Source organism: Phascolarctos cinereus, unplaced genomic scaffold, assembly GCF_003287225.1.
Source record: "Phascolarctos cinereus isolate Bilbo 61053 unplaced genomic scaffold, phaCin_HiC Scaffold_4;HRSCAF=312, whole genome shotgun sequence".
Classification (NCBI taxonomy): domain Eukaryota; kingdom Metazoa; phylum Chordata; class Mammalia; order Diprotodontia; family Phascolarctidae; genus Phascolarctos; species Phascolarctos cinereus.
The window spans coordinates 725376715-725401428 of record NW_027555847.1 but is presented as its reverse complement, the minus strand read 5'-3'; the positions used below and the strand labels follow the sequence as shown (position 1 = coordinate 725401428).

The 24714-nt window shown below is 46.1% G+C and overlaps 1 protein-coding gene across 2 annotated transcripts in view; it reads right to left on the bottom strand.

The window, feature by feature from the left end:
* UBE2L3 (ubiquitin conjugating enzyme E2 L3) overlaps positions 1-24714 on the bottom strand; it is a 66813-nt gene that overhangs the window by 19196 nt on the left and 22903 nt on the right. For both annotated transcript variants that reach the window (XM_020996412.2, XM_020996414.2), the window contains exon 2: positions 15326-15421. In XM_020996412.2, coding sequence (XP_020852071.1) covers positions 15326-15421 — 96 coding nt within the window. The remainder of the gene's footprint in view (positions 1-15325; positions 15422-24714) is intronic.

The following is a 24714-nucleotide window of genomic DNA, read 5'->3' as shown; positions in this document are numbered from 1 at the left end:
TCTTGGTCACCTCTTTGTTCCTTTGTTTTGCTCTTTTTAAGTAAGTATTCTATCTAGCTAGATGAGTTCTGGTATATCATAGAACCAGATAGCAAAGAAGAAACTGAAAGAATCCATCGATCACCTCCTGGAAGAGATCCCAAAATGAAAACTTCAGGAATATTAAATCTAAATTCCAGACCTCTTAAGTCAAGAAGAAAATACTGCAAGCAGCCAGAAAAAAAAACAATTCAACATGTGGCCCTGTAGGTCCTCAAGTGTGGCCCTTTGACTGAATCCAAACTTCAAAGAACAAATCTGAGGAACTAGAGGGCCACATGTGGCCTCGAGGCGGCAGGTTTCCCACCCCTGACCAAGAATAATCTACCTAGCAAAACCGAGCATACTACTACAGGGGAAAACATGGACATTTAATGAAATAGAGGGCTTTCAAGTATTCGTGATGAGAAAGGCCAGAGGTGAATAGAAACTCTGACATTCAAACACAACACTCAAAGAGAAGCATAAAAACCATGAAAGAGAAACCATAAAGGACTTAATACTAAACTATTTATATTCCTATGTGGGAAAATGATACATGTAACTATTAAGAATTTCCTTAGGGTAGTTAGGAGGAGGCTACATAGTCATACATGGGTAGGAGGAGCCTATGTTGGGATGATTCCAAAAAAAAGAATGGAAGAGTGAGAAAGAGGGATTTGCTGGGAGAAAAGGAAGAGAGAGAAATAATGGGAAAAATTCTCACAAAGAAAGAGGCATATGAGGAAGAGATTTTACAATGGGAGGGAAAAACTGGGGGAGCAGACAATGCTTGAACCTCACTCTCATCCGGACTGGTTCAAAGAAGGAACAATAAATATACACACACAGCTGGGTACAGAAATTCATCTTACCCAATAGGAAGTAGGAGGAGAAGGGGCTAATTGAAGTGGGGGGGTGGTGGTAAGAGGGTGGCTAGATTAAGGGAGGCAGTGATGAAAAGCTAACTCTGCCATTCAACCAGTTCATTTCTCTTGGGGTTTGGTATGCTCATTGAAATGGAGATAATAATACCTATACTAACTCAAGAGTTATTGTAAAGAAAGTGCCTTGTAAACTGTAAATCACTTTAGAAATGTGAGAGATCATGACCGTCATGTCAGTAAAATGACATAAAGTGGGGAAGAACAGCTAACATATCACATGACAGAGCAGGAATCCAAAATGATATTGGGCAAGTAGGATGTTACCTCTAATAAAACTCAACTTATACTGAGATAAATGAAAGTTCACAAAACCAGCTGCACAAAGTAGAAAATGGGGTTAGTGTGCACTGGTTAACATTCATTTGAACTGGAGAGCTATGGAAGGAAGCTCAATGAGGCCACAAGGCAACAAGCCAAAGGAAAAAAAAAAACTAAGGTGATCAAGAGCTCCATTCCCAGCTATGGTAGGGATGGAAAGAAGGGAGTGTGAGAACAGGGGTCCGAGTCCCCTAAAGGCCTTCGCTTGGTGTGCCGATCAAGCCTAATCAATGGCGGTGTTTAGATGGCAAGCGTTTCATTAAATGTCCTATCTCACCTGATCCTCACAACAATTCTGTGAAATCGATGCTATGATTACCTTCATTTTATAGGTGGGAAAGCTTAAAGCTCAGGGGTTAACTTCCTTACCCAGGGTCACAGTTAGGTCTTCCTGAATCCCCAGCCTAGTGCTCCATCTCTGTGCTGCCTAGTAACCTCTTAAAATTAAGAAGGACAGTCACGTGGGATGCCTTCTATTTCAATCCTTCCATTTTACAGATGAGAAAATGGAGGCACCGGGGTTACAGAACTGCTGTATGGTCATATAAGCAGGGAGTGGTAGAGCTAGGATTTGAATCCGGGTTTTTAACCTCAAGCCCTGTGATCTTCCTTCCCATTATACCACACAGGATAAATGTCGGGAGAAGAGGGACTGGAAAGGGGAGAGACTTGTAGGAGGGAGACCAATGGGCAGGGCCAGAACTAGGGTGGTGGCCACGAGTAAAGAAAAGGGGAGGGCCATGAGAATTGTTGTGGAGGCAAGGCCCACCAGATCTACTGGGCCAGGGAGGTGTGGAGGAGGGAGGGCTGAGGGTGCACATCTACATGGCAGTGACGTTGACAAAGACAGGCACGTTCCAAGGAGTGGCTTTGGGGCAGAGGACACACCTACAACCGCGCAGGATGTGTACCGTGCCGTCCTCTCAAGCTGCACTGTCCTGGAACCCCAAATTCCAAGAGGAAGCCGTCTGCACTCGCTACCTCCATTCCTTCTCCCTTTACTCTCTCCCCAACCTGTGCACTCGGGCTCCCAATGTATCAACCCAGCTGAAACTGCCCGCTCCAAAGTCCCCAAGATCTCTTCAGTGCCCAGCCCGACTGCTGCTCTTCAGTCCTCATTCTGTGTGAAGCCACTGGCTGCCCTTTTCCTCCCAGATCCTTTCTCCTGGCTGACCATCCCCTGTCCACCTCCACTGTTAGCTCTTCATTCACATCCCTCCTCCCATGTGTGGACGTTCCTCAAGGCATTCCCGAGCCATCTTCTCACTCCACACTCTCCCTCGGTGATGTGATCGGCTCCAGTGGGTTTAATTATCACCGATCAATATACCCTACCCCAGTCTCTCAACTGAGCGTCAGCCTCATCATTAAGTGCATACTGGACAGAGCTGTCAGCTGGTCCAGCCACCCTGGAGAGATACAGAAGTCTAGGCCCCCAAAGCTATTAAACTGTGCCCACCCTTTGGCCCAGTGACACCACCCCAAAAGGACCAAAGAAAGAGGAAAAAGACAAGGCCGTGCAAAAATATTGACGGCGCCTCTGTGGCAAAGGTGAAGAACTGGAGCCTGAGAGGGTGTCCATCAACTGGGGAATGGCTGAACAGGCGGTAATACACAGCTGTGATGGAGCTGGTCTGCAGACTACAAGAAATGGTGAAGATGAGGCCAGTGAAAAAAAACAAAAACGGGAGATTTCTAGGAATGAATGCAGAGTGAACCTGGAAAACAATCTACACAACAACGACAATAATGTATAAACATACAGCTCCAAAGACTTCCGAACTTGTATCAATGACCAGGCACAATTCCAGGATTCATGATGAGACATTCGACCCACCTGCTGACAGAGAATTAACGGAGATAATAACAGGACCTGCCCAGGCTGCTGTGCGGAGCAAATAAGATCCTAACTGGAAAGCCCTCAGCACAGCACAGAATAAACACCATGCAAGAACTGGAATGTGAGAGACCTGAGGTGAGGAGAGGGATGAAGACCTCAACAACGTGGCAGATAAGGGAGTGGAGAGAAGGGACCAGATGCAAGAGATTCTGGTTACTGGTCAGTTGTTTCAGACGTATTGGACTCTCTGTGACCCCACTTCTCGACAGAGATACTGGGGTGGTTTGCCACTTCCTTCTCTAGCTCATTCTACAGATGAGGAAACTGAGGCAGACAGGGTGAAGTGACTTGCCTAGGGTCACTCGAAATTTTGGCTATTCTTATTACTGTTGTCATTACTGGATACGGCCAACCTAGGAATTTATTTCACTTGACTCTACCTGCTTGAAATAGGGGTTTTGTTTTTTTCTTGCTTTCCCAATGGGAGGGAGAAGGAAGAGAAGGCAGACCTGTATTCGAAAAAAAAAAATTAATTAAAAAAAATCATGAAAGGGAAAATTTCAGAGAAACCCGAGATAAATTGTATGTACTGATGCAAAGTGAAGAGAACAGAACCTGGGGAACAACTTCTAGAATAACACGTTAAAGGCAAACACCTCTGAAAGACCTCAGAACACTGATCAATGGCGGCGAACAACCACAATTGATGAGAATGATGAAAGAGTGCACCAGCTACCCCTGACAGACCCAGCGAATTCAAGGTGCAGAGCGAGATTTACAGGACAGGGCCGACGTGATCTCTTTGTTCACTTGATAATACACATTTATTACGAGGGTTTATTTTTCTTTTTTCAACTGGATGGCTAGGGTAGAACAAAGAGAAAATGAATGTTAACTGAAAATAAAATGCAACTTTAAAAAAAGGCCTTCCTTTTTCTGGGCCCAATCACCCCTGAGGTCCCTTCTGAGCTGAAGAATCTATGTTTCTGTGAAGAATTCAATTCCAAAAGACACATGCCGAACACTTACTCCAGCATTCAATGCCCAGGTGCCAGGCTTTGGTTCTCGAGGAGTTAGAAATGTACACCAAGAAGTAGACCAGCAGACAGAAAAAGGAAAGTGGAACAAGACTGCTCCAGACCCTTGAAGGGGATCCTTTTATTAAAGGGAATTTGTTCTGGGAAGTTTGGGTTCAGTCAGAGGGCCCCAATGTGGCCTCGAGGTCGCAGGTTCCCTACCCCTGCTCTAGACAAAGCGCTGTTAGCGCAGAGAAAGGAGAGATCACTTTCAGCCTGGGTGAGAAGGGTGAAGGCAAATGTCAAAGAAACTTCTAGGAGGAAAGGCCCCTTGACCTGGCCTCCAAGCCAGCAGGAATGGAAGTAAATCAAACTTGAGAGAAAAGGTCATTCCAGGCAGACCAAAAAAAATGTGCATCAGAGCCAAGCCCAGATCGAGAGGGTGGGGTGCCCCTGGGGAACAGCCAAGCCATCCACGCTGGCCAAAAACTACCCACTCACCGCAAGCTAGTGCTATTCTCTGACTCTTCCTGCCAGCACACACATTGAAGCCAAGGCAACATTCATGACTGAGGAATGCACAGGGCCTTTGCTTGATAAGAGCCTTGCTGAGGGAGTCTGACCTGGGCAAGGAGGCAGAATTCGCTGGAATCCCTCAAAGGTGGCGATAAATTCTTTGTCCAAAGGGGATGAAGTAGCTCACTTACTGTATCGAACAAAAGGGTTCTGTCCCAGCTGTTACATGGGACGACATTCAAGGCGAGTGCCAGGGAGCACCAGAGTCCTAGGCCTTCTTCTACCACCAATCAGCTGCAGAACTCTGGCCAAGTTGTTTCAACTGTCCACCCATAAAAAGGGGACGTGCCCGTAAGGCTGAAGATCTCTTAGACATCATCGAGTCAAACAGCCATGCTTAGCCAAAGTCCCACAGAATTCTAAGGGGAGTGGTGTCCCAAGCTAAGAGAGTGGAAGTAGGCAAACACAGGGCAGAGTGCTAGTGTGTTTGGTGTGGCAGAGTGTGTGTGGGGTGGAGGCTGGGGGGAGAGAGGAGTTAAGTGGGGACAACCCTCTGACACAAGGACAGTGAGGGACCACTTTTTCTTGTAAGTTCAGGGTCCTTCCAGAGAATGGACTGGATGACCTTAAGAACAACATGGAACTTAAATCAGCCCTATGACACATTTGGGGGGACTCTGAATAGACCAGTTTTAATGCAGCCAAAGGCTGGTGTTGGGAGCTAGTGACCAAGAAGGCCTCAGCAGGGAGTCCTGTGAAAAAAAGCCACCTGAGGTATCTGGCCAGAAACCAAAAGGTGCTGTTGAAGGGGTCTGCCCACACCATCCCAGCAATGGTGTAGAAGACTGCTCCCCCAGCAGACAGCACGTGACGGCTTGTTCTCCTCTGCCTATCCCTTGCTACCCCTGGGCTGTTTCCAGCCACAGCGAGCTCAGGAACAAGTTCTCCCGGAGGTGCTGGACAGCTCCTCCTCTGGATGTTCATACAGAGCGTTCCTGCTTAGGTAGGGGCTGGCCTTCACTGGAGGGCCCTTCCAACTTTGAGCCGATAAATGGAAAAGGCATGAACAGGAGGCAGAGCCTGATCCGAATAGTCTGGCCTGAGGCGATACAGGTCTGATTTAGTATGGTGGCAATGAGACTGGAAAGAGACAGGGAATACTTCACTTTAAGATCAAAATCTGATCTCAATTAAACATCAGCTATTGGTTCATTTCTCCAGAAAAACAAAAAGAACATAGTTAAAACTCTGACTAAGGTTTTAAACACCCTGGGCATTTATGATAAGTGGGAAGATTACAAAGGTTTCAGGTACTAGGAGAGATTGTGAGCATTAATTATAAAGTTAATATCAATCAGGGTCAAATGCTGGCTCACGTTTCTAAGTGTATCAGTGCCACAGCAAAAACATGTATAGAGAAAGCAGCTCTGCTGGGAAATGTGGAAAATGTAATGTTCACAATCCTTCCACAAATCGGTGATCTCATCCATGTGTGGACTCTGCTCTCTGATGGTTCAATGGCAACTTCTCCATGCCTACTTTTCCAGTGGGACTGTCATTAAGTATGTATTAAGGACCACTGCTGTGCCAGGTTCTGTGCCAGACACTGAGGAGGCAAAGACCAGACGGGCACAGGCCCTGCTCTCAAGGAGCTCCCATTCTGCCAGGGAAGGTAACACACATGAGTCCAGATGGAATAAATACAAAGTAAAGACAACGTGAGGTCAGAGGGGCTTCATCAGAAAAGGCTACAGCAAAAGGTGGGGCTCCAGCTGGGTAAATCCTAAGGAAGTAGAGGCTGCTCCCTGGCCATATGTCTCTCTGATGACATCCTTTACAAAGCACCTCCTATGTAGCTAAACCTTAAAACATTCAATAAAACCAGGCTACTCTAACATTGCCACCAATCTGGAATCCAAGTTTTCTGTTGCATCTTCATAGCACAAAGCAGATCCAAAGGGCCTCAAAAGCCACGCCAGCGAAGCACAAACTTGGCTGGGTCTTGCCAGACTTGAAAGAATGTCAGTCCGGGCCTGCCCCTGGAAGGAGCAGGCTGGCTCAGTGTGGAGAGTCACCTATAGACTGGCTGAAGAAAATGAATGGTTGAGACTCACAGTGTGCTCAAAGAGGGGCTGAAGTTGGTGCTAACGGGAAGGCAAAGTACATCCTCCAGTGAAACAGGGATTCTTCACGTCTGGCAGCCCATGCTAGAAGAGACCCATGTTCTGCCCAAGGCGGGATGAGCGCCATGGGGGGCCCAGTGAGGCTCAGCTCCTCTGGAGAAAGCCCATCCCATTCCTGCTGCAGGTTCATTTTTATAGCAGGCAGCCAAAATCTGCCTCCTTGTGCCACCACACAGGACCTCCTCATGAGAGCCAGGAGGGCCCTTGGAGGCCCATTTAATACAATGTCCACAATTTACAGAAGAAATGACCAGGGTCACAGGGCAGCCAAAAAGAGCAGAGCCTCTGTCATTCCTGGCTCTGACCTCGGCGTGGAAATCTGCTAAACATCTGCAGCCGTGGCTGGGCCACTTAATCACGGCCGTCCTCAAAAGCCATCAAGGAGAAGAGTAGAAAGGGCTGGAGATCAGATCCAACTCTCACGGCCGGGGTAACTGTAGGAAACACACCGCACCTACTTCAGTTTAATTTCTTTTTCTCCAAAATGCGGGGTGCTGTTCCGTGAGCCATGGTGACAAGATGCCACCTAACCATGTGCTCACGTTCCCATCCTAGGCCATGAGTGGTCCAGGGCAGAATGCTGAACGGGGGAGTCAGACACTTCGCACTGTGAGGCCAGGGGGAGGTCACATGACCTCTCAGCCTCAGTTTCCTCTTCTCTAAAAGGGGTGGTAATGATAGCACCTATCTCCCAGGGCTGAGGTGAGGCTCCAGTGAGTAGCAGGCAGAGTGATCTCACACTCTGGTTCTTTACCCTGAAGCTGATTTGTGACCTGATCAAGTCACTTCAACTTTCTGCGCAGCAGCAGTTTCCTCGTCTATAAAATGGGCGTAATGTTGCTATCACTGTTGACGTCAGGCAGCTCAGGCATTTCAAAAGGACACAGGCCCTTAAATACGTGGCAGAAATTTGTCAGACAATTTGACCCTCCCCTCCAAGAGCAGCAAATCACAAAGCAGCAAAGGGCTGTCTACCCCTTCCTTTAGACTTCTGCTAAGCCACAGGCTCCCACACAGAGAAGCCTTGGGCAGCAGGACAGTGAGTCACTTCTTTACATTCCCTGAAGGGAACAGGCAGGCTTTCTCAAACAAAAAGATTCCAATCAGAATTCCATTTCTAGCCCTTCCCTTTCTTGGCTCTCTGCAGCCTCAGATACTGTCCATCCCTCTCTCCTCCTGGATCCTCTCCTTTCTCTAGATTTTCAGGATACTGTCTCTCCCCTTCTCTGACCTTGGCTCCTTCTCTGTCTCCTTTGCTGGACCCTCCTCTAGATCACACCCTCTCACCCCAGGTGCTCCTCAGGGCTCTGTCCTGGGCCTTCTTCCCTTCTCCCTCTCTACCACTTCACTGGTGGTCTCATAAGCTCCCATTTCTATGCTGAGGATTCTCAAATTAATGGCCTCCAGTCTCCCATCTCCAACTGGATGTTCCACAGACATCTAGAACTTAACATGGTCAAAACTGTGCTCATTATTTTTCCACCCCAAATGTTCTCCTCTCCCTAACTCCCCATGCCTATTGAGGGTACCACCATGCAGTCATCCATCAAAACGTAGGTCTCACACTCCAGAGTCAAGTTGTTGCCAAGGCCTGTTGATCTTACCCCTGTTATATCTGTTTCATTAAATGAGATAATAATTCTAAAGCACTTGGCACAGTGCCTAGCACACAGTAAGGGCTCTATAAATTTTAGCTATAAGTCCCAACTAAAATTCTACTCCCCGCCCAAAGCCTTTCCCAATCCCCCTTGATTCTAATGTTGATTATTTCTGATTTATCCTGTAGATCTTGTGTGTGCAATATTGTTTTTATGTTGTCCCCCCACTAGAGAGAAATGGGGCTGCTACTTTCGTCTTGGATGGCCAAGGCAAAGTACAAACGGGGATCCCATAGAGATGGGGAGGTCCTCTGGATGCTTCTGTTTGCAGATGCTGCCACGCTGGCTGCATCAAGCCCAAGAGTTCTGCCTAAGCAAAGAACTGGAAATTGAGGAGATGCCCATCAACTGGGGAATGGCTGAACAAGTTGTGGTATATGAATGTAATGGAATACTACTGTTTCATAAGAAATAATGTGAGCAAATTTCAGAAAAACCTGGAAAGACTTGTATGGTCTGATGCTGAGTGAGAACATTGTACACAGTAACAGCCACGTTGTGCAATGACTAACTTTGATAGACTTAGCTCTTCTCAACACTCCAATGATCAAAGACAACTCCAAAAGATTCATGATGGAAAATATCCACATTCGGAGAAAGAACCATGGAGTCTGAATGCAGAGCAAAGCATACTATTCTCTCTTCTTTTCTCTCTCATGGTTTTTCTCTTTTGTTCTGATTCCTCTTTCATGACATGACTAATGTGGAAATATGTATATGATATGATAACTAATTTAATATAATATGATATGATATGATGTAATATAATACATGTATAGCTTATATCAGATTGCAGGACACCTTGGGGAGGTGAGGCAGGGGAAAAATTAGAACTCAAAACCTTATAAAAGTGAACACTGAAAACAAAAAACAGATAAATAAATGAATGAATTCAAGGCGTTCTGCCTAGCCATCTACACAGGAAAAGCCAAGCGGATAAAGTATGGGAGGCAGGGTAACATGACAGAAAGGCCCTGCATTGGGACGCAGGCTCTGTGTTTGAATTCAACCTCAGGCACTTATAACAGCGCAGACAAATCCCTCAGCCTCCTTGAGCCTTCACCTCCTGAGGGATGACCTACAAGGCTTGACCACAGCTACGAGTTTACATTCTAGTGGGAGACACAAGTACATAAAGATGCATACAGCATGAACAGACAGTTACTAAATAAATTCACACAGAGAAGAGTGAAATACAATGGCGTTTGGGAGGAAGGCATATGCCACTGGAGGGATATAGAAAGATTTCATGAAAAAGATGGTGCCCAAGCTGCATCTTAAGAAGAGAGACTCTCCAAGGAAGGAATCGATCCCAGGCGTGGAAAGAGAGCTAGTGCGGAGGCATGGGGATGAGGAGGAGAGAGGCCAGCTGGACTGAGGTGCTGAAAGTAGAAGGAGTTCATGCCATCTTGGGGGGGAGGGGGGAAGGCGAGATGGGGAGAAAATCTGGAACTCAAAATCTTGTGGAGGTGAATTTTGAAAACTAAAAATAAATAAATTTTTTAAAAAAGTAGAAGAAGTAATGTCCAATGAGTCTGGGAAATGGGCTGGGCCAGGTTACTGAGGCTTCAAAAACCTACTAGGAGATTCCATTTTCTTGGAGAGGCCAGAGGAAGCCCCTGGAGCTGGAGGGGAGTAGGGGAGTGAAACACGCTTAGGAAGTCACTTTGGCAGCAGTCTGTAGAACAAACTGGACAGGAGACAGACCAACAAGGAGGCATTTCTACATCTAAGCGTGAAGTGATGAAGGCCTGAATTCTATGAAAGGGCAGGAGAAGGGAGTGAGACACAAGAGATGTGAAGGTAAAAATAGCAAACTGTGGTGACTCCCTGGATCCATGTGAGGAAAAGCAAGCAGCCAGAAGGGATACCCCAATGATGAAAACGAAGCACTAAGACTGGGGGAGGAGGCGGCCTCACTGTGGGTCCTGGGGGAGAAACAGGGAAGTCTGGAGAAGAGGGTTTGGGGGACAGATAATGAGTTCTGTCTTAGACATTATGAATTGAAAACTCCAAGAGTCACCTGCATAAAGGTGATGGTTAAACTCATGGGAGCTGATTAGGTTACCAAGAGAATACCCACATCAAAGAGACTGAGAAGACATCAAAGAATCAAGCAACACATGTCCAGCGTGCCCATTTACCTGGTCCTTGGTGGATGGACCCACTCCCCCCTCACCCACCTCCCATGGGCCCCTTTACTAAACAGAGGCAAAATCCTCCTGGACTTGAGAACCAAGAGGCACTGATTTGCCCTTTACTGGCTGCGTGACTGCGGCTAAGTCCCCTTTCCTCCATATTTCTGGAAGACAGGGGCAGCTAGATGGCACAGTGGATACAGCACCGGCCCTGAAGTCAGGAGGACCTGAGTTCAAATCCGGCCTCAGACCAAACACTTGACACTTACTAGCTGTGTGACCCTGGGCAAGTCACTTAACCCCACTGCCCAACCCAAAAAAAAAAACCCCAACATATTTCTGGAAGACAACGGTGCTGGAGGAGATGGGTTTCTGAGGTTCCTTCCAGTTCTGAAAGCCTATGTTGAAGGATCCTTCTAGCTCTAACCTTCTGTCTATGGGGTCAACACAAACTCTTCCAGTATTCCCTCACAACCTGCTCCCACCCATCCTTCCACCCTTGCTGGGCCATAGCCACCTTCATGGTCTCTATGTTCCATCCCACGGGCCCTCCATCTCCCATCTGCACAGGTCTCACACCATCTCTGGAACACTCTTTGTCCTCACCACCACCTTCCTTCAAAGCTCAAACCAAGCACCAGCCTTCTTGAGGTCTCCAAGCTGGGAGAGCTGGCTGATACACTGCCTATCAGAGCCAGGATCCACAAGGGTCTCAATAGGCTAATGCATGCAGCTAAATCTAACATGATGACACCAACAAGGATAAATTTAAAGTCTTCCATTTGGTACCAAAAAATCAGCTGCACCAGAATAAGATAGGGGAGCCAAGGGTTAGAAAACAGTTGTTCTGAAAAAGATCTGCTCTTAAATTGTATTATAAAGCAGCAATCATCAAAACTGCTTGGTACTAGCTAAGAAATAGAGGGGTGGATCAGCGAAATAGGTTAGGTACACAAGACACGGTAGTCAATGACTATAGTAATCTATTATTTGATAAACCCAAAGACCCCAGCTTCTGGGATAAGAACCCACTCTCTGGAAAAAACTGCTGGGAAAACCAGAAAAGAGAATGGCAGAAACTAGGCATAGACCCAAATCTCAGACCATATACCAAAATAAAGTCAAAATGCGTTCATGATTTAGATATAAAAGCTGATACTGTAAGCAAACTGGTAGAACACGGAATAATTTAGCTATCAGATTTATGGAGAACAGAAGAATTTATGACCAAACAGGAGATAGAGAACATTATGAAAAGCAAAATGGATAACTTTGATTACATTAAATTGAAAAGTTTTTGCACAAACAAAGCCAATGCAACCAAGATTAGAAGGAAAGTAGAAAATTGGGAAAGAATTCTTACAACCAGTCTCTCTGATAAGGTCCTCATTTCTAAAATATATAGAGAATTAAGTCAAACTTATAAGAATACAAGTCATTCCCTAATCGATAAATGGCCAAAGGATATGAACAGGCAGTTCTAAGATGAAGAAATTAAAGCCATCTATAATCTTATGAAAAAATGCTCTAAATCACTACTGATTAGAGAAATGCAAATCAAAACAACTCTGAGGTACCACATCACACCTAATAGATAGGCCAACATGACAAAACAGGAAAATCATGTTGGAGAAGATGTGGGAAAATTGGAAGACTAATGCATTGTTGGTGGAGTTGTGAACTGATCCAGCCATTTTGGAGAGCAATTTGGAACTATGACCAAAGGGCTATAAAAATGTACATATCCTTTGACCCAGCAACAGCACTTCTAGGGCTGTACCCCAGAGAGATCATACAAATGGGAAAAGGACCCACATGTACAAAAATATTTATAGCAGCTCTTTTTGTGGTGGCAAAGAATTGGAAATTGAGAGGATGCCCATCAACTGGGGAATGGTTGAACAAGTTGTGGTATATGAATGTACTGGAATACTATTGTGCTATAAGAAATGATGAACAGGCTGACTTCAGAAAAACCTGAAAAGACATGTATGGTCTGATGCTGAATGAAGTGAGCAGAACCAAGAGAACGCTGTACACAATAACAGCCACGTTGTGCGATGACTAATACTGATAAACTTAACCCTTCCCAGCAATACAAGGATCTAAGACATCTCCTTCTTCTCAGCAATGCAAGGATCTTAGACAACTCCAAAAGACTCATGATGGAAAATGCTACCCACACCCAGAGAAAGAACTATGGAGTCTGACTGCAGATGGAAGCAGACTATTTGCTCTCCTTTTCTTTTGTTGTTTTGTTTCTTCTTTCTCATGGTTCCTCCCATTAGTTCCAATTCTTCTTCACATGATAACTAACGTGAAAATATGCTTGACATGAATGTGTAAGTAGAGCCTATATCAGATTGTGCACTGTCTTGAGGGGGGGAGAAAAATCCAAAACTCAAAATCTTATGGAAGTGAATGCTGAAAACTAAAAAGAAATTAATTAATTATAAAAAACAAAAACAAAAAGCCAAGAGCCCTGGGGACAAGAGCTGGTCTGGGGGGTGGAGTGGGGTGTCTTGCCCATCATTTATCTAAGTGAACTCCTGTAAGGCAAGTCACCTCTCTGGCAATCTAACGAAGCCTATATCTCAGGACAATGCTGCTGCTGTTTTTAATTCAGAAGGGAAAGAAATGCCACTTTTCAGAAAGAGGTTAGTGAAAATAAGGACCCAATTCTTTTCCCACCCAAGGGTCCAGACTCCCCCTTGAAAGCTATTCACCATCCGCAAGGCTCAGAAGTCCCAGCTGAGAAAAGAATACACTCCAGCTGCTTCTCACCTTGTGAGTTTCCCTGGGGAGCTTTACTTGGTGCTCTCCATACCCACCTTGTGCCCTTTGTCTCTACAAGGCCTGCCACCTCACCTGTTCCTTTCTCCTCCAATGAATCTGTACAAGGCACCCGCCAGGATCCACTGGAGGAGGACACAGGCTTTACAGGCTTTTCCTCCCTCCCTCAAGGGTGTACCCAAGGGCCTTCTCTCCTTTACAAGGCATCCTGTCTCCGTCCTTCCCTCCCCTAATCTCCTACGTTTCTATCATTTGAGACCCTATCTGATACATCCCACTGTCCAAGTAGCTACTTGAGGGAAAGAAGGAGATCATTCTCTTCTTCGTATTCTGAGCACCGAGCACACAGTAGGCACTTTGTATCATTACACTCAATCTGCATCCCGCACATGCTCGATGTTTGCTGTACCAACAAAACAGCAATGAGCTCCATCAAATGCAACCATCAGCACAGCCTATTATAGCAGCAAGCAATTGGAAACAAAGTTGACATCCACGTGCTGGGAAGCAGGGCCGGCAGCAGAGGACGTGTGACAGACACACAGGAGCAGAGGCTGACCTGAAGAGCTGATGGTGCAGAGGGAGATCAGCAGGGCCAACCGACACGGACAGCGACAGCAGCCATACAGGAGCAGAGGAGCTAGAAGGGACCTCAGGGAGCATGGCTGGCCCCCAGACCTCATGCACCAGGGGCCCCTGCAGGGAGCGGGGAGGCAGGACCTAGCCCTGGCCACTAGTACAGGACCCTACAATCCTGCCAGCACCGGTGCAGGCACATTCACTTGCACTTCCTATTTCACTTCTAGCCCTCACACGTGGTCCAAGAAAAAGCTATTCACTGAAATTCAGGGGGTCTTCAAAGAGGAGGAAGATTTGTAGACCTAGGCAAGAGACACTCGTGTTTTTGCCAATGTACTCTCCGCCTTCTCACAAGGCGAGCTGCCCCCAAAATGAATGGGCTACCCTAAAAGGGAGTGAGATTTCCAAATGAAAGCTGGATCAACACCTGTCAGGAGTACTGCCAAGGGGGCTCATGCATGGGATGACGGACTGGACTCAGAGCCCAGAGTTGTGGGTCTCTAACGTTAAGTGATATGGCACCTACGGGGCTCTGAACAAAGCCAACAAGTCTGAGGTTCAGGGAAGATGATTACCCAAGGCCCAAGAAGTTACTGTCCTGGGGCATGGTCACAGAGGCAGTCCTGGGACCCAGGGGCTCCTGATTCCAAGCCAGTAACAATCTCACCGCTCTATCAGGCTGCTGCTCACTGTTATTTATAAAAAGTGATCACAAAGTATTATGGCTGAAGAAGCCTCACCAAGTACCTAGCCTATACACACACCACACACACACACACACACACACATTTTTTCTTTTTACAAACACAGCTGATGCCAGCAGGAGGGACCTCACCCAAGGCTGCAGGGGTAGAGCCAGCATTTGAGCCTAGCTAGGCCTTCTGCCTCCAAGTGCAATAATCTACTCCCACAGATGGGTTCAGATGGAGGCAGGAGGAGATGGGAGAAGGAAGATGAAGGGGCAGGAAGGAAAAGGAGGGAAGAATGGAAAAAAAAAGCTCTACAGAACCAGAAAAGAATCATACCTACCCCCTTGGCAGCAGACTGGGTAAAACCACAGGTTTCACAGGGCTTACAGCAGGAAGAGACTTAGTAAAAAATCACCCAACCTCCACCCTCAACAACCCCCACCATCCCTGCCCACTTTCAGCTGAGAAAAAGTGTGGCTGGCCCCACACTGCCCAGGTGGGAGAAGAGAAGGCTGAGAAGCGTCAAGCCCAGCTCCCCTGGAAGGCCAAGGAGGGCAGGAGAGTCCCCTCAAGCCTCCAGGGCTGTAAGACCACGACAGCACGTGCTAGAAGGAGCAGCTTCATACTCACAGGAACGATGAGCCCTTGCCAAGTCAATAAATTAGCTTCATCAACCTGGATGTTACGGAAGTTTTTCATCCCACACTTGCGGATTTCTTCCAGCTCCTGCGGACCAACAAAAGAGAAACAAACATGAGGCCAATACAAACACCTTGCACGTCAGCCCTTCCCCATGATTCCGATGCCACTGAGAATAGGCACCTGGGCTCTAGCGGAGAGAGCGCAGGGGCAGGCAGAGCTCGCCAGAGGAAACACCAGACTACAATAACCCACCAGGGAACAAAGACTCCATCTGCAGAGCAAGGCAGAAGAGGGAAAGATCACTGACTTGGGATGGGAGGGGAAGGGGTTCACAAAGGTGGACAGGTGGGTAAGGCATTCCAGAGAGAGAGATACCAGCAGAGGAAACTGCAGGGATCACAGCAGCGTGAGGACAGTGAGGAGCGTATCTGGCAACTGCCACGTGTGGCCCAAGAGGCCGCCATATAAAATCAGGTTGGCGTGGAGCCAGATGATGGCAGGCCTTTACCGATCAAAATTCTTCTCTGACACGTAAGACTGAACAGCTCTAACTGAATGAACCATAACCCAACTTTGACAGGGGGCAGAAGAGAAAACAGTGAGCCAGTCTCTAGGTGGTGAACCAGTCCCCTAGAAGCACAACAAATGGTTCTGCCATATTTATTTCCACAATTTGACCTATTCTCAATAAATGATCTGAGAACCTTCTCTTGATAGAGCTAGCAACAGCAACCATACACACTCGTATGGCGCCTACTGTATTCCGGGCATTGCGGTCACTGCTTTACAAATATTAACTCGCTTGATCCTCATAAGACTGTGAGTTGGTGCTATCACTCCCATTTTAAAGAAGAGGGAAACTGAGACCGACAGAGGTTATCAGACTTGCCCAGGGTCACACAGCGAGTGTCTGGGGCTGGGTTTGAACTGAAGTCTTCCAGACTCCAGGCTCAGGTCCCTAGCTGCTGCACCATAAAAAAGTCCCATTGTTCATAAGCTAATTGGAGGTCAAGATTCTAAATGAGACCTTGCGGAAGCCCCTCTCCTCCACTAGCAGGGGTAGAGAAGCGTCAAACAGACCAAATATTTCCCTGTTAGCACTTAGGCTGCGATAGACCAGCTGGTGGTAGGAAAGCCGCAGGGCTGGAGGTCAGCCAAAGTCGCCGGCCTCCCTAGGCTTGCTTCCTCACCTGCAGATACGTGCAAGTTCACAGCAGGCCAGAAAGGGCACCCAGAAAACAGCTGATGCTGATAAATCTCAGTGACGTAGGTTTGTGGGTGAGCCTCGTTTTTTCTTCATCCGCCAAACCAGAATTCCATTTGCCCTCTCTACACCCAGGCTCAGAGTGGGTAAAATCCTTAGCAAACCTTACATTGGGAGGTCGATGTATTCTAATTATCATAATCATGCAAGACAACTCAAAACCACAAATACCGGAATTTTTCCCAATCCTTAATCTCAGCTGATGCTCAGCTGGCTTCTTTTCTAGTCCTTCCTCCCCATCCTTCTAGTCCTAGGTTGCAACCTACAGATCCTGCCATTTCAAGATCTGGCCACCCCAATAAATGACCTCTCTCTTTATGCCCCCAAACCAGCTTCTCCTCCCAATTTATGCATTTCTGTCTATGCTATTACCCCCATTTTTCAGCTCTGAAACTGGAGTGTCCTCCAGCCCTGCCCATGCAGGGAAGAGAACATTCTTCTCTGGGGCCCAATGAGCAGGACTCCTACCTTCATCCTGGCCATTCTATTCCTGGAGGCCTCACCCAGCTTTTCCCAGCAGCCGCCTCTGCCCAACCTCTAGCTTCTCTCTGGCTGCAGAGAAGCCTGCCATCTGCCCTGGCCTCCAAGAATTTCTCTCTTCCCTCCGCCTCACCTCCCACCAGCCATCTCATTCCTGCACAGTCTTCTTTCAATCAGCTGCTCTTTTTGTAGGCCTCATCTCACGTCACCAAAAGCACCCCAACAGCCTCAACCTCATCTGGCTTCCTGCCTTAAGCCCACCCTGACCCACCCTATCCCCACACCACTGCCTGTCTCATTTCTACCCACACACTTTCCAGCGCTCCCCAGTGCCCACTGAATTGAGTATAAATTCCTGATCCAGACACACTGAGGCCCTCCACCATCTAGCTACACCATCTTTGCCAGAGCCTACATTCTGCCCCAAACGGGCCACTCTCTGAACGTTGTCCTCTATCCCATGCTCCAGGCCCAGTGTGTCTCAGTTGAAATCGCTTTCCCTTTCCTTCGCTCAAGGCCCTCAAGGGCCACCTCCCAAACTCTTTCCTCAAAAGCAACCCTTCTCTTCAGATGCCTCCTGGACCGACGCCAGAACTGTGTTTACACTGACTCACAGCTGTGTACCACAGTCCTGTATGTTTTTTTTGCTGTTGTTTTTGAGGAGTGACACATTCTACAATAAACCCCCAGTAAAGATTAGGCAGCCTTTACAGATGGATTTCAGAAATTAATTTGTAAATGATTTGTTTGGAATGCTGAAAACAATTTTCTCCTTATAATGGTGGCTACTAGGTTCCCAGGATACCTTACAAAAGTATGATTATGTCATGATAACTGAAAATTTACATTTCAATGAAAACTAGTAGAAACCTGTGAATCTTTGGAGTTCCCACTGCTAACCAAGCAGCCAAGCGGCAGCCCTCCGCCTCCTGCAGAGGCCGTGCCCAGAGCAGCCAGTCTACAGTTCAGCCTATGCTCTGAGCTTCTCGGAGACCAGTCCTCTCCTGAATGAACTCAAACCTGAGGCTCCTGAGTCCCAGTGCCCTTTCAAGCCACACAAATACAATCAATCATTATGCCACATGAAATCATCTGAAGGAGAGTCTACATAAATTACAATTGTTTTTAAAGAACGAGACAAAAAAAATTTTAAATGAATGTTAAAAACTATTTTTATGTATAACTGGGGGAAAAATAAAATATTCTAAATTTTTTAAAAATGAGACAAAAAGCCAAATAGAGCAGAACTTCAAGCAGTCCAAGACATAAATGCCTCTTAACATGTTCGAAGCACATGCCAGTAGATTAGAAGATGGGAAGGACATGGAAAGAGCCTAGCCCTGCTCTGAGGGAGTTTATAATCTGGAAGGGAGACCTGAGCTATCAAGAATTATGTAATTAAATGTATTTTTAACCCCTTATGACCCAACATGAATGTGCCCCCTCTTCTTTCAGTATCGGCAGACTTCAATACTGACCTAAGCCAACCAAAAAGACTAGGTGACCGCACACACATTGGCAGAGGTGGGGGGTCCCCACAGGAGCCTGCTGGCCTTCATCAAAGAGCAGAGACATACGAGGGCTGGGAGGGCAGGCCTGCATTTCGTTTCCAAGCCCTGGCTGCTGGAAAACAAGCAGCAGAATAAAGATGCCCACCAGGCAGCTGGCAAGGTAAGACTGGCGTTCAGGAAAGAGGTCAGGACCAGAGACAAAGAGCTGGGGGCCGCCAGAAGCTACTGCCGTGGAAGCACAAAGAATGCTGAAGGGAAATGGAGCTGACCCTCTCACCCAGCACCTGGGAGCCACTGGGAGCCTAGCTGGGCAACTTCCAAAGCAGGGATGTCAAATACAATGACGTAGATCCCAGCTACTTAAAGCTGGAAGGAACCTTAATGATCATCTAGCCTTCGATCCATAGATGAGCAAACAGAATGGGACCAATTTTCCCAGGCCTGGTGGAGCCAGGATGCCACGCCAGGCAACCCCCTCAAATGCCTCATCTTGGTCCCAGCAGGCCCAGCCCCAGCTCCATACCACCCATGTGTCTTTAATACCTGTTTACACAGCATAGCCAGCTGGCACCATTAGCCCTAGTACAAGACCAAAAGAGAGGGTCCTGGGAAGAAATGCCTTTCTATGGCAATATTTACAAGGAAGGGAAAGCAATACGCATTTATATAGCACCTACTGTGTACCAGGCACTGGTCTAAATGCCTTTTGTGGGGGGGGGCCCTAGGCAAAGGGGTCACACAGCTAGTGAATGTCAAGTGTCTGAGGCCAAATCTGAACTCAAGTCCTCCTGACTCCAAGGCTGGTGCTCTACCCACTGCGCCTCCTAGCCGCCCCTAAATGCTTTTTATAAATACCATCTCATTTGATTCTCCCAACAACCCTCCAAAGTAGGTGATATTATGATCTCCATTTTACAGCTGAGGAAACTGGGCCAAACAGAAGGTAAGTAACGTGGGGGAAGGGGCCCCCCTCAAGCGTGCACAGAACTAGGAGCTCAGGGCTTCCCAACTCCAGGCCCAGCTCCATTCACCGTGCAGAGGGAGAGCTACAGCTAAAGCTCCCTCTACAAGGAATGGATTCTTCATCATCTTTGTCCAAAACACTAAAATCAAGAGAAACTATCCCTTAAAATGGGAATCTCGAATAGAAAACAATGTTTGGTTTACATAGCACTTCACAGTTCTAAAATCACTTCCATATGAGGAAACTGAGGAGCAACAGAAATGTACCTGGCACATAGCAGGTGCTCAACACACGTATACAGGTGTTCAACATCCCGTAGGTAAGGAAGGAGAAGAGCCAGAAACAGAAGGTGGGTCTGCGTCTCTAATGTCTGAAAGGAAGGACACGGGGGAGTAGTACAGAGGCCTGGGAACCAGGAGGACCTGGGTTCACCCTCTGTCTCTACTACACACCAGCTGTGTGACCCTGGGCACGTCACACCCTCTCTACGCTGTGGAGGGAGTCCCTCCCTAAATCCATAAAACCTCAGGTCCACCTTTTCCTATCCCAGAAAAAGAATCTGCAAAACAGAAAATACACAGAAGGTTTGCCCCTTTCCTGCTACAATGAACTTGATACATTTCTACCACTTACGGAAGAGACTCTATTAGCTCTGCAGTAGCCAGCCTCAGACACTGTGTGACCCTGGGCAAGTCACCTAAGCTCTGTTTGCCTCCGTTTCCTCAATTGTGAAAAGAGATAATGATAGCACCCACCTCCCAGGGTTGTTGTGAGGACCAGCGAAGGTATTACTTGTAACATGCTTGGCACAGTACCTGGCACACAGTGGGCCTTCAATAAATGCTTGCACCTTTCTTCCTTTCTCAGTATTATTTACTTCAGGGAAATAACTTGATCAATCTTTTCCAGTTTAGGAGTCTCCAGTGGAGGTCTCTCTCTAGACCCAATCTTCATGCAATCCTTGGCTTCCACCAAGAAGGCTCCAAGTAGCTGGAGGGGGGCAAGTCGCTTCCCTTCCCTGGGCTCCAATAAGACCCTCTGAATGCTGCTGGCTCTGACTGGCAGCAGCTGTGCTGGCCTCAGATCCTTCCCACCTGCTACATGAGGGGGTCGGAAGATCCATCTGAAGGCCATTATCTGGTGACTTGATCTCTTAAAAGATTCTGCCCAAATGAAGAAATTAAAGCCATCTATAGTCATATGAAAAAATGCTCTAAATCACTAGAGATTAGAGAAATGCAAATTAAAACAACTCTGAAGGGGGTGGAGTCAAAATGGCAGAGTAAAAGCAGTGACTTGCTTGAGCTCTCCCCCCAAACTCCTCCAAATACCTGTAAAAAATGGCTCTAAACAAATTCTAAAGCAGCAGAACCCATAAAAAGACAGAGTGAAACAAATCTCCAGCCCAAGACAGCCTGGATGGTTGATCAGAAAGGTATATTGCGCCAGGTGGGAGAGGACAGCAGTTAAGTGTGGGCACGCAGGTCTCAGAGGACTGAATTGCGGGCAGCTGTGGCAGTTCCCAGACTTCTCAACCCATGAATGCTAAAGACAACTTAGAAGGTCAGTAGGAAAAGTCTGCGTCTGCAGTAGTGAGAGAGAAGCACAGTGCGGTCCCAGCCCCAGTCTCCAAGCTTGGCTGCATGGTGGTGGCTGCCTCTGAAGCTTCCAGCCCACAGACTAAGGGGGAATCGAGTGGCTGATCAGATGGGGATTGCAGGAATCTCTACTGGTGCAGGATTCTCTTGCTTTGCCTGTGCTTGGATCTGGGTCACAGTTCTGAGGAGCGGTCCTGGGGCAAGGAGGTGTGCTGGCGTGGTGGAGTTAGTAGTGACGTGAGAGGGAATCCTCTTCACAGTTCCAAGACAGAAAAGAGTGCTTGTGGTCACTCATAGACTACAGCACAGGCCAGGAAAGGAGTAAACACCTTGACCCTTATCATACCGCCTTGGAAGAACTGAAAATTTTCAGGTCCCTAGAAGTGTCTCTGAAAACAGCTGCACAAAACCCCCGAAGCTTGGGACAGTACATTCTCCACACTGGAAGCAGACCCCTACCTTAACAAAGACTTTAAAACTCAAGTAATTGACTGGGATCATGAGCGAGCAACGCAAAAAGAGTCAGACCATAATCTTTCTTTGATAACAAAGAAAATCAAAATATACAACCAGAAGAAGACAACACAGTCAAAGCTCCTACAACCAAAGCCTCCAAGAAAAATATGAATTGGTCCCAGGCCATGAAAGAGCTCAAAAAGGATTTTGCGAAGCAAGGAAGAAAAGTAGAGGAAAAACTGAGTGATGCAAGAAAATCATGAAAAACAAGTCAACAGCTTGCTAAAGGAGACCCAAAATAATACTGAAGAAATTAACACCTTAAAAAACAGCCTAACCCAAATGGCAAAAGAGGTCCAAAAAGCCAATGAGGAGAAGATTGGCCTTAAAAAGCAAGACTGGCCAAGTGGAAAAGGAAGTCCAAAAGCTTACTGAAGAAAATACTTCCTCAAAAATTAGAATAGAGCAATTGGAAGCTAGTGACTTCATGAGAAATCAAGACACTGTAAAACAAATCCAAAAGAATGAAAAAATAGAAAACAATGTGAAATATCTCATTGGAAAAACAACTGACCTGGAAAATAGATCCAGGAGAGAGAATTTAAAAATTATTGGACTATCTGAAAGCCATGATCAAAAAAAGAGCCTAGGCATCATCTTTCAAGAAATTATCAAGGAAAACTGCCCTGATTTTAGAACCAGAGGGCAAAATAGAAATTGAAAAATCACCAATCTCCCCTGAAAGAGATCCCCAAAGGAAAACTCCTAGGAATATTGTAGCCAAATTCCAGAATTCCCAGGTCAAGGAGAAAATATTGCAAGCAGCCAGAAAGAAACAATTCAAGTATTATGGAAACACAATCAGGATAACACAAGATTTAGCAGCTTCCACATTAAAGGACTGCAGGGCTTGGAATATAATATTCCTGAGGGCAAAGGAGATAGGATTACAACCAAGAATCACCAACCCAGCAAAAATTGAACATAATGCTTCAGGGGAAAAAATGGACATTCAGTGAAATAGAGGACTTTCAAGCATTCTTGATGAAAAGACCAGAGCTGAACAGAAAATCTGACTTTCAGATACAAGACTCAAGAGAAACATGAGGAGGTAAAAAGGAAAAAGAAATCATAAGAGACTTGTTAAGCTTGAACTGTTTACATTCTGCATGGAAAATTGGTATTTGTAATTCATGAGTCCTTTGTCAGTATTAATAGTAGTTGGAGAAAAAAATTATATGTATGTATGTATGTATATATACACATACATAGAAAAATAGAGGGCACAGGGTGAGTTGAAGATGAAGGGGTGATATCTGGAGAATAAAATTAAAGGGTGAGAGAGGATTATACTGGGAGAAGGAGAAAGGGAGAGGTAGAATGGGGTAAATTATTTTCACATAAAACAGACAAGAAAAGGCTATTACAGTGTAGGGGAAATGGGGGAAGGTGAGAGGGAAGGAGGGAATCTTATTCTCATCAGATTTGGCTTAAGGAGAGAATAATATACACACTCAACTGAGTATGGAAATCTATCTTACCCTACAGAAAATGGGGGGGGAAGGGGACAAGAGAGCAGGAGGATGATGGAGGGGAAGGCAGATTGGGGGACGGGGTAATCAGAAGCAAACACTTCTAAGAAGGGACAGGATCAAAAGAGAGAACAGAATAAATGGGGCCGGAATAGGATAAAGGGAAATATACTCAGTTTTTCACATGACTACCATGGAAGTGTTTTGCATGACTACACATGTATAACCTGTATGAAGTTGCTTGCCTTCTCAATGAGGGTGGGTGGGGAGGGAGGAAGGGAGAAAATTTGGAACCCAAAATTTTAAAAACAAAAGTTTAAAAAAACTGTTTTCACATGCAACTGTGAAATAAGATATACAGGAAATGGGGTTTAGAAAGATCTATCCTGCCCTACAGGAAAATTGAAGGGGAAGGGGATAAGAGAAGGGAGGGAGAGATAGAAGGGAGGACAGATTAGGGGTATTCAGAATGCATGCCATCTTGTGGGGGGGGTGAGATGGGGAGAAAATTTGGAACTCAAAATCTTGGGGAAGTGAATGTTGAAAACTAAAAATAAATTTATTAACTAAAAAAAGAAAACTCTGAGGTACTACATCACACCTATCACATTGGCCAACATGACAAAACAGGAAAATGATAAATGTTGAAGAAGATGTGAGGAAATTGGAACATTAGTACATTATTGGTGGAGTTGTGAAATGATCCAACCATTCTGAAGAGCAATATGCCCAAAGGGCTATAAAAATGTGCATACCCTTTGACCCAACAATAGCACTTCTAAGGCTGTATCCCAAAGAGATCATAAAAATGGGAAAAGGACCTACATGTACAAAAATATTTATAGGAGCTCTTTTTGTGGTAGCAAAGAATGGAAATTGAGGGGGGATGCCCATCAGTTGGGGAATGGCTGAACAAGTTGTGGTACATGAATGTAATGGAATACTGTGCTATAAGAAATGATGAACCAGCCAACTTCAGAAAAACCTGAAAAGACTTGTATGGTCTGATGCTGAGTAAAGTGAGCAGAATCAGGAGAATGTTGTACACAGCAACAGCCACGTTGTGCAATGACTAATATTGATAGACTTACCCCTTCTCAGCATTAACCCTTCTCAGCAATGCAAGGATCTAAGACATTTCCAGAGGCCTCGTGATGGAAAATGCTGTCCATATCCAAAGAAAGAACTATGGAGCTCGAATGCAGATCGAAGCATACTATTTGCTATTTTTTTTTCTTGTTTTGTTTTGTTTCCTCTTTCTGGTGGTTCCTTCCTATTGGTCCTAATTCTTCCTTACAACATCGCTCATGTGAAAATATGTTTCATAGGAATGTAAAAAAAAAAAAAAGATTCTGCCCACTCTGACATTCCTGAAGTATGCATGCCCACCACAAGGCAGCATAAATCCACACCCCTTTTTCTGCCCAGTCTCTGCCCAATGGTGCTCCAAAGGAAACTATGCATCCTTGTGCCACCAACCATGTAAACTCAGGAGGAGAAAGTAGAAGAGGTAGGAGTGCCCACTGTGCGGCTAAGACTCTATAGACCTGTGTTAAGGAAATCAAGAATTCC